General features: G+C 29.6%; 1 protein-coding gene across 1 annotated transcript; it reads right to left on the bottom strand.

Annotated features, from left to right (window-relative positions):
* Positions 1-8886: 8886 nt before the first annotated feature.
* LOC146918500 (putative RING-H2 finger protein ATL12) lies at positions 8887-10541 on the bottom strand. The gene has a single exon (XM_085720122.1). The coding sequence runs from the start codon at positions 10471-10473 to the stop codon at positions 9340-9342; it is 1134 nt and encodes a 377-aa protein (XP_085576248.1). The 5' UTR covers positions 10474-10541; the 3' UTR covers positions 8887-9339.
* Between the last annotated feature and the right edge of the window lie 2143 nt (positions 10542-12684).

The following is a 12684-nucleotide window of genomic DNA, read 5'->3' as shown; positions in this document are numbered from 1 at the left end:
ATGTTCTCTTATCTACCTCGGTTGTCGCAAGAGGTTTGTTCAAATAGTATACTTTGTTATTATAAGATGATATAAAAAAATGGAATTAACGTTGGAATAAAAAATGGTTAACAACACCCTTTAAAACACACTATTCAACAATAATTCTACAAGTAGATGAAATTCAAATAGGTTTATTTTTACATTAATTCATATAGATTTTATCACTTTTAAAAAGATACTAGAAGGAGAGTACAACAAAAGTAATGGTCGGTGGGTACATCATCTACTCATTCTACATCTCTCAGATAGAGCCCACACTCCCATCATCTCTTGTTGCTTTGTTCCCCGCATGGTATGAAAATGAATGTGAGCTCTATCTTTAAGTGTAGAATGAGTAGATATGATGTCCATCGAACATTATGTGGCGCACGAGATGTACAAAGAGGCTACAAGAATGTCTAGACCCACACACGTGGGAAAGACTGAAGAAATAATGATACAATAGAGTCCAGACCCACACACGTGGGAAAGAATAAAGAATAATGAGGCCAACCCTAACAGCTACAAAGACAGTGAAGCCAAAACATTGGCTGCTGCAAAAATAATAGGAAAATAATACTATCCCTAACCCCAACAAATGTAATAGTTGAAAAGGCGCTCTAAATTGTTTGGAAATCAACGAAATTATTGATAGAAAACTAGCAAGAAAAACACATCATTTCTAAGTTGCAATATTCACTATTCAATCTTGTGGTCCTCGATTTGAGATTGGACGTCTTTTTAAGCAAAAAAGTACACATATCGGAAATGAGACCCCCACCAAATATCCACCAATACAAAATCTCTGTAAGGCTTCATTTGGATTTCACATTGCTCGAGAATTAATCACTTTAGTTGCTTGAGAATTAGTCATTGAACCCCATAGCAAATATTTTGTTGTCTCGACACTACATCTTCTAATCATCAACTCTAATTTGGTCATTGAAAATTCAACTTAAAATTACAAGTATTCTGTGCATTTATTATTTATCCATGCCATAAAATTTTAGCTAATTATTTATTTAATCGATTAGTTCAATATATATTTTCACGTTTTTTGTATTAGTGAAGAAAAAAAAATCTGAATCTTCCCATAAAGAGGAAACTAATAAAGGTGATAAATATGTTGATAGTTTAGAAGCAAATATTGCTTACAATGACGATGGAACATAAGGTTGGAATGATATTTAACTCTAAAAATGAAGTAGTATTACAACAATTATGCTGGAAGTATGAGTTTTGGGTTACTAAAATTTGTACAGAAAAATGTGGATGATAGAAACAAAATATTTTACTTGTGCATATAGTCATGAATGAAAATATGTGAGCGATTCAAAAAAAAAATCGAAGTAAAATCCTATAAAAAGAAATCAATATAAGACTAGATTGAATGTGTGTATTTGTTTAAATGGAACAATTATAATTTGAAGATTTATTCTTGAGCATAATCGTAAACTTGTCCAACCAAGGTGCGGTATTTTAGATCCAACAAAAATTTGGAACCACGTATATAAATCATATAGGTTGAAAGTAAATGACTAAGTTGGGATTAACATAAGTAGAAATTTACGATCTTTAGTTGTTGTAACAAATAGGTATGAGAATCTTTACATTTGGAGAAAAAGACTGTAGAAACTATATAGACAAAGTAAGGAGGCCATGATTTGGAATATGAAATGCTGAAACAATTCAAAACTTTTTCGGTAGAGAGTAAAATAGTCAATTTTATTATGTAATAGACATAGATGATAAAAGTCGTTTACAAATTGTATCTTGGACAGATGCAATGCAAATATTTTTGTCAAGTCATAATTTTCAACACCACATACTTAATAAGTATATATGACATTCCTTTTGTCCTTTTTGTCGGAGTAAATCACCATGGTCAATTTGTGTTGTTGGGTTGTGCTTTATTGTCAAATGAGTATGATTAAGTTTTTACTTGGTTGTTCAAAACATGGTTAGAGTGTATGCATGAATATGCTCTAAATGTCATAATTACTTATCAAGACAAAATAATGAAAAACTCAACCTTGTTTGCTTTTTCCATTGCTTTGTCTTGATCAATAATTATGTCATTTAGACACATTTATGCATAAATTATAACCATGTTGTGAACAACCAAGTAAAAGTTTCACCATCCACATTTGAATATAAAGCACAACCTAACAATACATATTGACTATAGTGATTTACTCAAACAAAATGGCAAAAAGGAACGTCATACTTATTTCTTAGTTATGTGGTCTCAAAAGTAACGACTTCACCAAAATATTCGTAAACAGCCTACCATCTTGGATTTGTCCAAAATACATTTTGTAAACGACTTTTATCATCCATGCCCATTACATAATTAAAGTGACTATTTTATTTCTAACAAAATAGTTTTGAATTGTTTCGACATCTCAAATCCCAAGCCGTGGTTTTCTTACTTTATCTATATAGTTTCTACAATCTTTTTCTCTAAATGTAAGATTCCTATACATATTTAATTTACTGCCACAACTAAAGATCAACATTTCTACTAACATAAATCCCAACTTAATCATTGAGTTCCAACCTTTATGTGTATGTGGTTCCAAATTTTTATTGGATCTAAAATATCGCACTTGGTTGGACTAGATTCATGATTATGCTTAAGAACAAATTCTTGAATTGCAATGCTTTCATCTCAACAAATACATCTACTCAATATACCATTATATGTTGAGTTTTTGTCATAGGATTTAAGTTCAAAATAATTTTTGAATTGTTCCACAACTACACCCTAAATAAAATAAACAAATAAAATTCCATCATCTTCATTTTTTGTACTAATTTTAGTGACCAGAAAATTCATAGCATAGTTGATGTGATACTCGATAATTTCAATCTGTAGATCAAAATATCATTCCAATCATATGTTTTCCATAGTCATAAGCAATATCTACTTCTAAACTATCATCATATATATCAATTCCTTCATTTTTTTCTCTTTGTCCGAAAATAAAGATATTAATTTCTTCCACTAACAATAAAAATTTAAAAACATAATAAAATAATCGACTAAATCCCCTCAAAAAAAAAATCGACTAAATAATAATTAACAACATTTTATGGCATAGGAAAATGATAAATACATAAAATACTTACCTGTAGTTTTAAGTTGAATTGTAATTCCAATGAACAAACAAATGGTGGTGATTAGATCAGTGGTGTAATATGTCGAGACAACACAAGATTTGCAAAAAAAATCAATAACAAACACCATCAGAATTTGCTACATCAGCCATATAATAATATGAAATTCACGTAAAAAAATTGTGTATGAAATTAACGGACCAAATAATGAAGGAGGAGCAAATGCAAACAGGTTTGTGGGGTGGTGGGCATATGCTGCGCTAATTAGGGTTTAGTGGGCAATACAACACAAGTGGTGGCTGCGGTATACGGTTGATTACCTTTTTATATATTTTAACTAGTGTATTTACCCGGCGTTGCCCGGGTTAAACATATTTAAGAAGATCAAAAAATTCTATGTATGATATCCGCAAATAAAATTTATCACGGATTGGTATGTGACAAATATCTTAATAAATACACAAGAATATAATAAAATAAACCATATTATAAATACTCGTAAATTTATAGATGCACATACAGATAAAATTAACGGGATTTAGTAAAACTATTAACACATATAGAATAAAATTAACTTTTTTTTAAGGTTTCGGACTCACATAAATATGGATTCGTTATTAAATTAATAAAATTATACAATTGTTGTGTTACATAAAATAATATATAACTGGATCTCCTAATTAAAGATTTTTGTTTGATTAGTAATTTGCAAATACCTCGTTTGGAGTTAAGTAAAATATTTATTAGATAAGCTCCAAAGTTTGTTGAGATATTTATACCAAATTAAATATTGGTTTTAAAATATAGAAAAATAATAAAAATATCACTAATAAATGTGGAAGTGACACATGACATAAAAAACCTTACTTTATATATATACTATTGATTTTAATTTAATAAAATAATAAAATATAACTTAAATTTATTGCATATTATATGTAGGGGCCGAGGTTCGAACCCTGGACACCCCAATTCTCCACGTTTAATTGTGTGAGCTCTGGCCACTAGACTACTTGACCAAAAAAAAAATATATAACTTAAAAATTTTTCATCGAAAAAAAAAACTTAATTAGTCTGAGTTGAACTCAATTGATATGACATTGCTAATATATGTCGCAGATCGGGGTTCGAACCCAAATACCTATTGTTCGATCGATTTTTATCTTTGAACTAGAGCTCTCAACCGTTCCGTTAAGTCTTCGGATTGAACCTGCGTGTATAACACGTTAAACCGGTTATAAATTTGAGTGGGTCGGTAGAACTTGGTTTGCAAGTTGGATTATGGAGGGTTAAATCTATATTTTGATATATATTTGATTTTTAAGAAAAATAAAAATAAATGAACACCATGATTCAACCACACTTATTCATTTTAGAAAATGTTTGACGTAACTGCAATTTCGGTTCTTCTATTTTCACCTTTTTGTAAATTTGGTCCCCTATTTAATCTGCATTGATGAAATTGTATGAATACTATAAAATAAAATAATATAAAATATTGTCTTGAAAGCCGTCTTAATTGAGAAACATTGATATTAAGCTTTTTCTTTATTTAGATCTTTAATGTGGGGTGTAAGTGAGGAGGCTCGAAAAATTCATCAGGTTCATTGTGACAAAGCCTGTTTACCAAAAGAAAAAGGTGGTTTATGGGTGAGAAATTTAATAGATTTTGTTTAACTCACTTAGCAAAGTGATGTTGGAGGTTAAGGAGAGAAAATTATGGTCTTTGGCATAAAGTCGTTGTAAATAAACATGAACTTCTAAATGGGTTCGCATGTAGGGAAGGAAATAGAAACTCATTGGGGTGGAGAGATATTTATAATATTGAGAGGAATGGTGAATGGAGTGGTGGAAATTGATTTGTTGATAGGGAATGGTCACAATACTTTATTTTTGTATGAGTCTTGGTTGGGCATGGAGATGTTAAAAGATCATTTTAGTATATTATTTAACTTCTGAGTTGATAAAAAAAAAAAAAGTTTGTGTAAATGATATGCTGATTTCAAGTGGTTTGGAGGAAGGGGGCTGGAGGTGGAGAATGGGTTTGTTTGTTTGTTTGGGATGAAAAGTTAGTTGATGGTGTAGGGATATAGGGTTGGATAATTTTTCCCTGCAAGATGATGTGGACAATGTTTAAAATGAGACATTAATCCTCATGGCATATACTCGGTCAATGAAGCTTATGATTTGATATATAATAAGTTCAACTTAATATTCGATTCTCCATTTTTCAAGTTTTCTTGGAATAATTTGGTTCCACCTGATGTGTCGCTCTTTGTTTGGAGCTAGTTAAACGATCATCTTTCAACTATTAATAACATGATTCATACAGATGTTTGTAATATAATAGCCCTTTTGTGTGTAGAATGATGTATCATTAATGAAACATCTAAACATTTGTTATGTTTATCGTCATGTTTCTTTTAAGTTATGGTCGGATGTTTTTCCTTAGTTAGGCATTAATTGTGTTTTGTCAAACAACTCTAGTCATGTGACTCAAGTTATAGGTTTGTTTTTCCGTGGTAAAAAAGTGAACAACGGGATGACTTATTTGTGGATTACTTGGAAGCGGATAAATTAAGTTGTTTGTTGTAGACTTCAAGGTCCTCGTGTTGATTTGGTGAAACTTTTGATTTGATTTTGGATTAAAAATAAAGTTGAGAGTTTCTCTACAAATAAAATGCATCCAAACTATTATCTTAAATAAAATGTATTAAGCTTATTCCAGTAGGGGAAAAAATAACATAAAAAAAAAATAGAATGGAATTAGCAATGGAATAAATTAATTATTCAGCCGTCAAGACAATGACATTGGGCTTAAATATTTCTAGCGTATTTGAATTGCATGAATTATTGCATAATTTGGACAGAAGAAGTAATATATTTTTTAATGTAATTGACTGCCTCTTGTTTGGAAAACTTCATAAGTACTTAATCAAGCTAATGACTTAAAATATACTTACTATTTTTTCGGTTGATTCATTTTTTAAAAACAGTCCTCAAATACTATCAAAAAATTTATAGAAAATGATCAAATTGAAATTATGAAACATTTAATTGACTTTTTAAGAAATTGAACTAATTTTAGATAATGTGTTCAAAAGTGTCGATTGTCCGTAACCAAAAAAAAAGTGTCCATTGTCAGCATATTTCTTTTTCATTGATTGATATTGACATGAAACAAAATTGTTAAGTTACGTCTATGATTTAAATTTAAACCATATGGAGTCAAATTCAATGAATAGTGCTAGACTTTGGAAGTGTTTCTAATATTGGTTAAGCATATATGCAACAATATCAACACACTTTACACGTATGAGTATTAATGTATTATAGTTTCTTGAACTTACTTAGATCTTTTGGAATCCAACATATATGTAGGCCAAAAACCAGCATTAAAAGATATTCTTCTTTTTTTGGAACGCCTTCAAGCCATTGGTCTCTCCAAAATAAGGTTGACAACTGACACTATTTATTTTATCGACTAACCAGTAACCACCCTTCATTCACCACACCAGCCCCCTTTCTAATTTTCTAGTTAACTATGATGAATATTTACATAAAACCTTTAACACTATCGACATACTCCTTTTGATGTTAAATATAAACGATATTTGATTAAAAAAAATGTGATGTATTTGGTCCAATTTTTTTTTAAAGGATGCCCAAATTAATTAAAACTTGACGTACAAAATAATAAAGAAGAATTCAAGAGTGATTTGGATGAGTTAACACATCTCTCCAAATTAGACTGAAATCTCTAGATTTAAATTTGAATCTGAGCATGCGGCCTCTTTAAAGTTCTCAAGATGAACTTGTTGTGTCACTTAAGTTTTACAAAACTCGAAGAATTAGTCACTCTGCGCCATGAATATACACCAATTCATTTAGGTGGAAAAATATACACTAATTTATATCAAACAAATATAGCATAGCCTATCACAATTGGGAATGGAATAATTTATTCAGCCGTCAAGACAATGACATTGGCCTTAATTAATTCTTGCGTATTTGAATTTCCATGAATTATTGCATAATTCGAACAGAAGAAGTAATTGACTGCCTCTTGGTTTGGAAAACTTCATAAATACTTAATCAATCTAATGACTTAAAATATAGACTTGATTCTATTTTTCAGGTGTGCTAACATTGTTTTGGACCCATCAAATATATATACTATTTTTGTGATTGATTCATTTTTAATAAAAGTCTTTAAATATTATCAAAATGTGTATAGAATGAAAGTGACTAGTTTATGAAACACTTAATTGGCATTATAAGAAATTGGACAACTTTAGAGATTCTGTTCAAAAGTGTACATTGTCAACATATTTCTTTTTAATTTTCATCCATATGAAGGCAAATTCGATGAATAGAGTTAGACTTTGGAAGAGTTTCTAATATTGGTTAAGCATGTACTACAATAATATCAACAAACTTTATCAAGTATGAGTATTTTTAGTTTCTTGATGTGGTTTAACTTTTGGGAAGCCAACATAACATAGATTAAGGCCAAAAACCAGCATTAAAAAGAGATTCTTCTATTGCACAAAAAGAAAGAGATTCCTTTATACAATAATTGATTAAAATTTGTATAATTTTATATGAAGTTTATCTTTCAAACTTTTTAGAATACAAGTTTTCTTATTAAATTATCATAACAAGTAGGTGATTGATGTTAATATAAGTATTTTCATTTTAATATATAAGATACTATAAATAATAAAATATTTTTTTGACAAAATAAATAAAAACATACTTGTACTCTAGTTAGAATCAATAGGAAGTAATAAAAATATGAAAAACAAAGAAATTGCTAGACTAAACCATCAATTTAGTCCTCTAACTCCCACTCTCTCCAATTTACTCACAAACTATATTAATATAATATGTAGTCTCTAAAATATTTAAAAACTCGTCAATTTAGCCCATAATATGAAGATGTTAAGGTTATGGAATATATTGACGAATTTTTTTTATACTTTAGAGATTAAATTGTTGTATTTTATATATTTATCTTAAAATTCTCACTTACTTTAACGTTAGAGTTTTTGTTCATACACAACCCCTACACACAGTAGTAACAATGTCCTCCGTCTCACTCAACCAAACTCTAGTCGTCGTCTTAGGTCCACTCTAAATCACATAGGATGTGAATTGTATGAAAGTATATATTTGAACTCATGTTTGGATGTGTGCACTTTTTTCTTTTTTTGAAGAATTAATGTGTACACTTATAAATGGTACAAAATTAGTGTCTCTATTTTTTATTTTTATTTTTGCATATATTCAAACTGATATTGGGTGATGAAAGTTTTTTCTTAATTATAACTGTGAGGCTTGTGAAAAATTAAATATTGGGACTAAATCTATGGCTTTGCTTGTTCATCTTGGTTCATCCTTTCTATATTATTTAATTATTATCACTAATCCTCATCTTTTTTGTCTTTTTTTTTGTGTTGACCGGAATTCGAACCCCGGACCTTGCATATATTATGCATTGTCCTTACCAACTGAGCTAAGCTCACAGGGACATCATCTTTTTTGTCTCTTACTCAAGAAAAGAGATAAGAGAGAGGAAATAAAAAGAATATATTTTTTTGGACAAGCCTAAGTTCAGTTGTTAATAATGCACAATTTTATATTTTAAAGCGAAAGATAAAAAAGTCATAAAATATGACCAAGATAATTGATCACAGCAAAATTAAGCTGTCTTCTTGTTGTAAATCAATACAAAATCGATTATGAATTGAAAAGAAAAATAAATAAATAATCCAACTTTAAGTCTACAAATGTTTCTAATCTTTTCTTTTGCTATCATGGAAAGACTAACAAAGTTTCTATGAAGATCATAAAAATTTATAAAACAAATTAAGGAAGTAAAACAAATACAATAAATATGTGTACATAATTTTCTTAACTGTATACTTAAACTGCGCTCGAGTGTCCAAGGCTCCAACTGCGTGGAGTCTGAGGAGGATAGATGTACACAATCTTACCTCATACTTAGAAAGTTGGTCCAGTCGATAAGAATTCAGCTCAGATTCTACAATGACATGAGTTTTAATCCCGATATCAATGTGAGAACCTCGTTTGTAGAAAATATGTATTTACCTCTGTAAGCATTCTATGAGTTTTAGGATTTTCTCTGACCTTGGTGAACCTCGAGGATAAGCCTAAAAGTAAAGTGAAAACGGACTATACATCAACAAATGATTGTTGTTTATTCTGAGATTGTTGAGACCTTTTTTCTCTATTCACAAACCATTCAGCTGTTCTTCTTGCAATTGGAAACCAAAGCTTCCTCCTTCTTTCCTCTTTAAGATTATTTTCAACAAAAGAAGAAGAATCTTCAAACACCCTTTTCTTCATGTCAAAATCTCTAAATCTAGAAACACCAGTGATTTCTGACACTGATCTTTTCTCACCATCATAATCTTGAATTTTTGATTCCATGTTATTGAACCTGTTACTTGATGAAGCATTAATCATTTCTGAATTCAAAAACATAAGATCAGAAGAACTAACATTGCTCCATCTATGCTTAAACACAACATCAGATATAGTAATCTTATGATTATGTTTATGATAAGCCTTATTGTTAGAATCACTTTTTTCTATAAGCAATTCTTCTTCCTTTAAAATAATACCTTTTTCTTCTTCCTTTAATATAGAACCTTTTCCAAATTTTCTAAAGCTGCTTCCAATACTAAACCTTGATGAACCATGTTGATCATTATCTTCTTCTCTTTCAACAAAGATCTCTATGTTTGATTCTTCACTTACCAACATCCTTAAACTATTTGAATATGCAAAGGTTGTTTGATCTTCAATGTTGACTTTATGTCTACAAATAGGACAACTTGAGTGTTTCTCAAGCCAATGATCAATACAATCAATATGAAAAGCATGTTTACATTTTGGTAACAATCTTAAAATTTCTATGTCTTCGAATTTCGACAAACATATTGAACATTCCAACCCTTGTTTTGAACCTTTGAGAGAAGAGAATTTGAAAAATGGAAGTGATTCAATAGCTGTTTTGTCAATTCCTGAAAATCTTGATCTTGATCTCATAAGTGTTGCTAATTGATTATTTGGATCATCACTTATAGGAAGTAATTGTCTACGGTGACATACTTTGGCAAAAATAAGAAGAATGAATGTTAAGGAAAACATGAGACCTAGGATTCCTATGACAACAACAAGACTTGGTTGGAAATTTGAAACAGCATCTTGTGAATTTGTAGTTTGTGATGTTGGTGATTGAGCTCTTACATGGAAGAATAAGGTAGAGAGAATCAAAAGGGTGATACCAAGTTGATTCATCATGGTTCTAATTCTCTTAGTTCTCCAAGCAATTTATTGTGTATAGCATAAGTACATAAATTCTAATTGATGAGTTGAAACTTCAAAATTAACAATTTTTATAATTAATTTTATTTTGGACTTTTTTTATATCTTGACTTTAACCCTCCGGTTTTTAAAGAAACGAGTCCTACTGATCAGAGGTTCGATCGAAAGTATATAAAGTCTGACCAATAGTTGTTTTAATCAATATTTTAATTTCGGTTCTTCTAAAAAATTCATCTTTAAATAAAGCTTAATAACCACTTGAACTCAATCACTATGTAATTCATTATTTTGCCAAATCACCCCAATTTGATAAGAATATTTAAAATTATTAGTATAACATGGAAAAATGGCGGTTGTTGTGCATGCAACATTATTATATGTTTCTACCTCAAATAGAAGAAACCTTCCCTTATGTCACTTTTCTTGGTTTCTTCTTAGACTTTGTTTAGTGTCTGAATTTGATTCTTCCTTTAAAATATGACAATAAAATATTGATAAATTGAGTAGTGATCCAAAGGTGGAGTGACCAACGGTTGTATTCAACTCTGGTTTTTGACTTTAGTAGGCGTCTATGTCATGTCACATATAATACATGACATTGCCAAATTTACTAGTTTAATCCACACGCTATCTTTCTCTTCCTAAGACATGGAATAGAAATGACAATTGTATCCGTAAAATGTCGATATTGTTAGATCAAAAAATTTCATCGGAGTTTGAAGATGAAATCCCTCAATTGTATGAGTAAATTATATAGAGTGTTTATCACTTCGTCTACGAGGAAAAGGTCTACTCTAATCTTATCATTTGATAAAGACAAAAATTAAAACAAAAGGTGTAGATATGGATAAGGAAATCAATATATATAAATCGAAACAATCAAATTTTAATCGAACGACTCAAATTTTGAACTTGTTTTTGCTTACCGATCTTAAAATATGAGTGAACCACCATAGATCATATGATATCGGCTTGTTGATTTCATCACTACACAAATTTTTTAAATGTATGAAATTCAAATCCATGTAGAAGTAGTAGCTTTGAATAACAAAAAAAATAATTATAATATATATATACGGAGCTTTTACGGTATATTGACAAATTAAATAATTTTGGTAAGATTGTTTTATGAATGTAGAACATAGTTATCAAACTCGGACTAAACCGACCAATCGAACATATTCATACAACATCCGTTTGAAAAATAATGAAAATGACAAAAGTTGTTACCCTATCACATTCCACAAATAGGAGGTAAAGTCTACTTTTGCAGCTTCTCTTGTAGCTTAGCCAAATTATCAAGACATGGATTTTAACTTACCATAAATGTGACGTCCTTTCATAAGATACTACTCTCTTCCGTCTTAGTTATAAGAGACAGTTTGATGAACAAAAATCGATGCATTTGTTTCAAATTCTAATCATCAGCCAAAAAATGACAAATTACATTGAAATTGATGCATTTTTCACTCTCCTTCCTTACAACTTGTTATATTTTTTTTTTTTTTTTTGGAGTTTTGAAACTTAACAATAGAGACCAAGTTAACTGTATTAGTTTCGTTGACCTAGCATAAGAAACTGTTGAAAAATTATGTCAATAAAAAACAACTCCAAGTTGATTTTGTGAATAGTATAATACACTAATCAATAAAGGACATGCATGTCTTGCTGGTACTACATATTTAATAATGTTACCTAATTAAAGCTGTAATGTTTCAAGACTTCGTAACAAAGTGGTAGAAGGAGATCTATTCCATCCGTCTTAAAATAATAGCCGTTTAAATTTTGGGTATAATTTTTAAGAAAATAATTAATTGTGTTGAGTTTATTGATAAAATTAGTATCATTTATTAAAATATATTTATTAATTGCAGTTAGTAGAGTAGTTAAGTTGGATAAAATTTAATAAACAGGGGTATAACAGTCTAAAATATATATATTCTACATTGGTATTTTAAAGTGACAATTATTTTAATATAAAGAAAAAAATGCTACTAGGACTATTATTCTGAGACGGATACAGTAACACTCTTGGTCAAAACAATTAAATTTTTTCCCATTGTTTTTATGGTGACAAGGGACAACATAAGAAGAGATAATGCTAATGATACGTGATACACACGAAATAGTTATGCTTGAACAATTGTTCTTTTCTCTGGCATCTTGTCAAATAAAAATTAAACTAAG

This window comes from Medicago sativa, chromosome 6 (assembly GCF_051527215.1).
Source record: "Medicago sativa cultivar Bolivia chromosome 6, Bolivia_mono, whole genome shotgun sequence".
NCBI classification, from domain to species: domain Eukaryota; kingdom Viridiplantae; phylum Streptophyta; class Magnoliopsida; order Fabales; family Fabaceae; genus Medicago; species Medicago sativa.
Note: the sequence above shows the minus strand (reverse complement) of the source record. Positions and strands in the feature narration are given on the sequence as shown.

Coding starts and splice junctions, on each gene's coding strand:
- LOC146918500 (XM_085720122.1), bottom strand. CDS start 10,473: ATGATGAATCAACTTGGTATCACCCTTTTGATTCTCTCTACCTTATTC.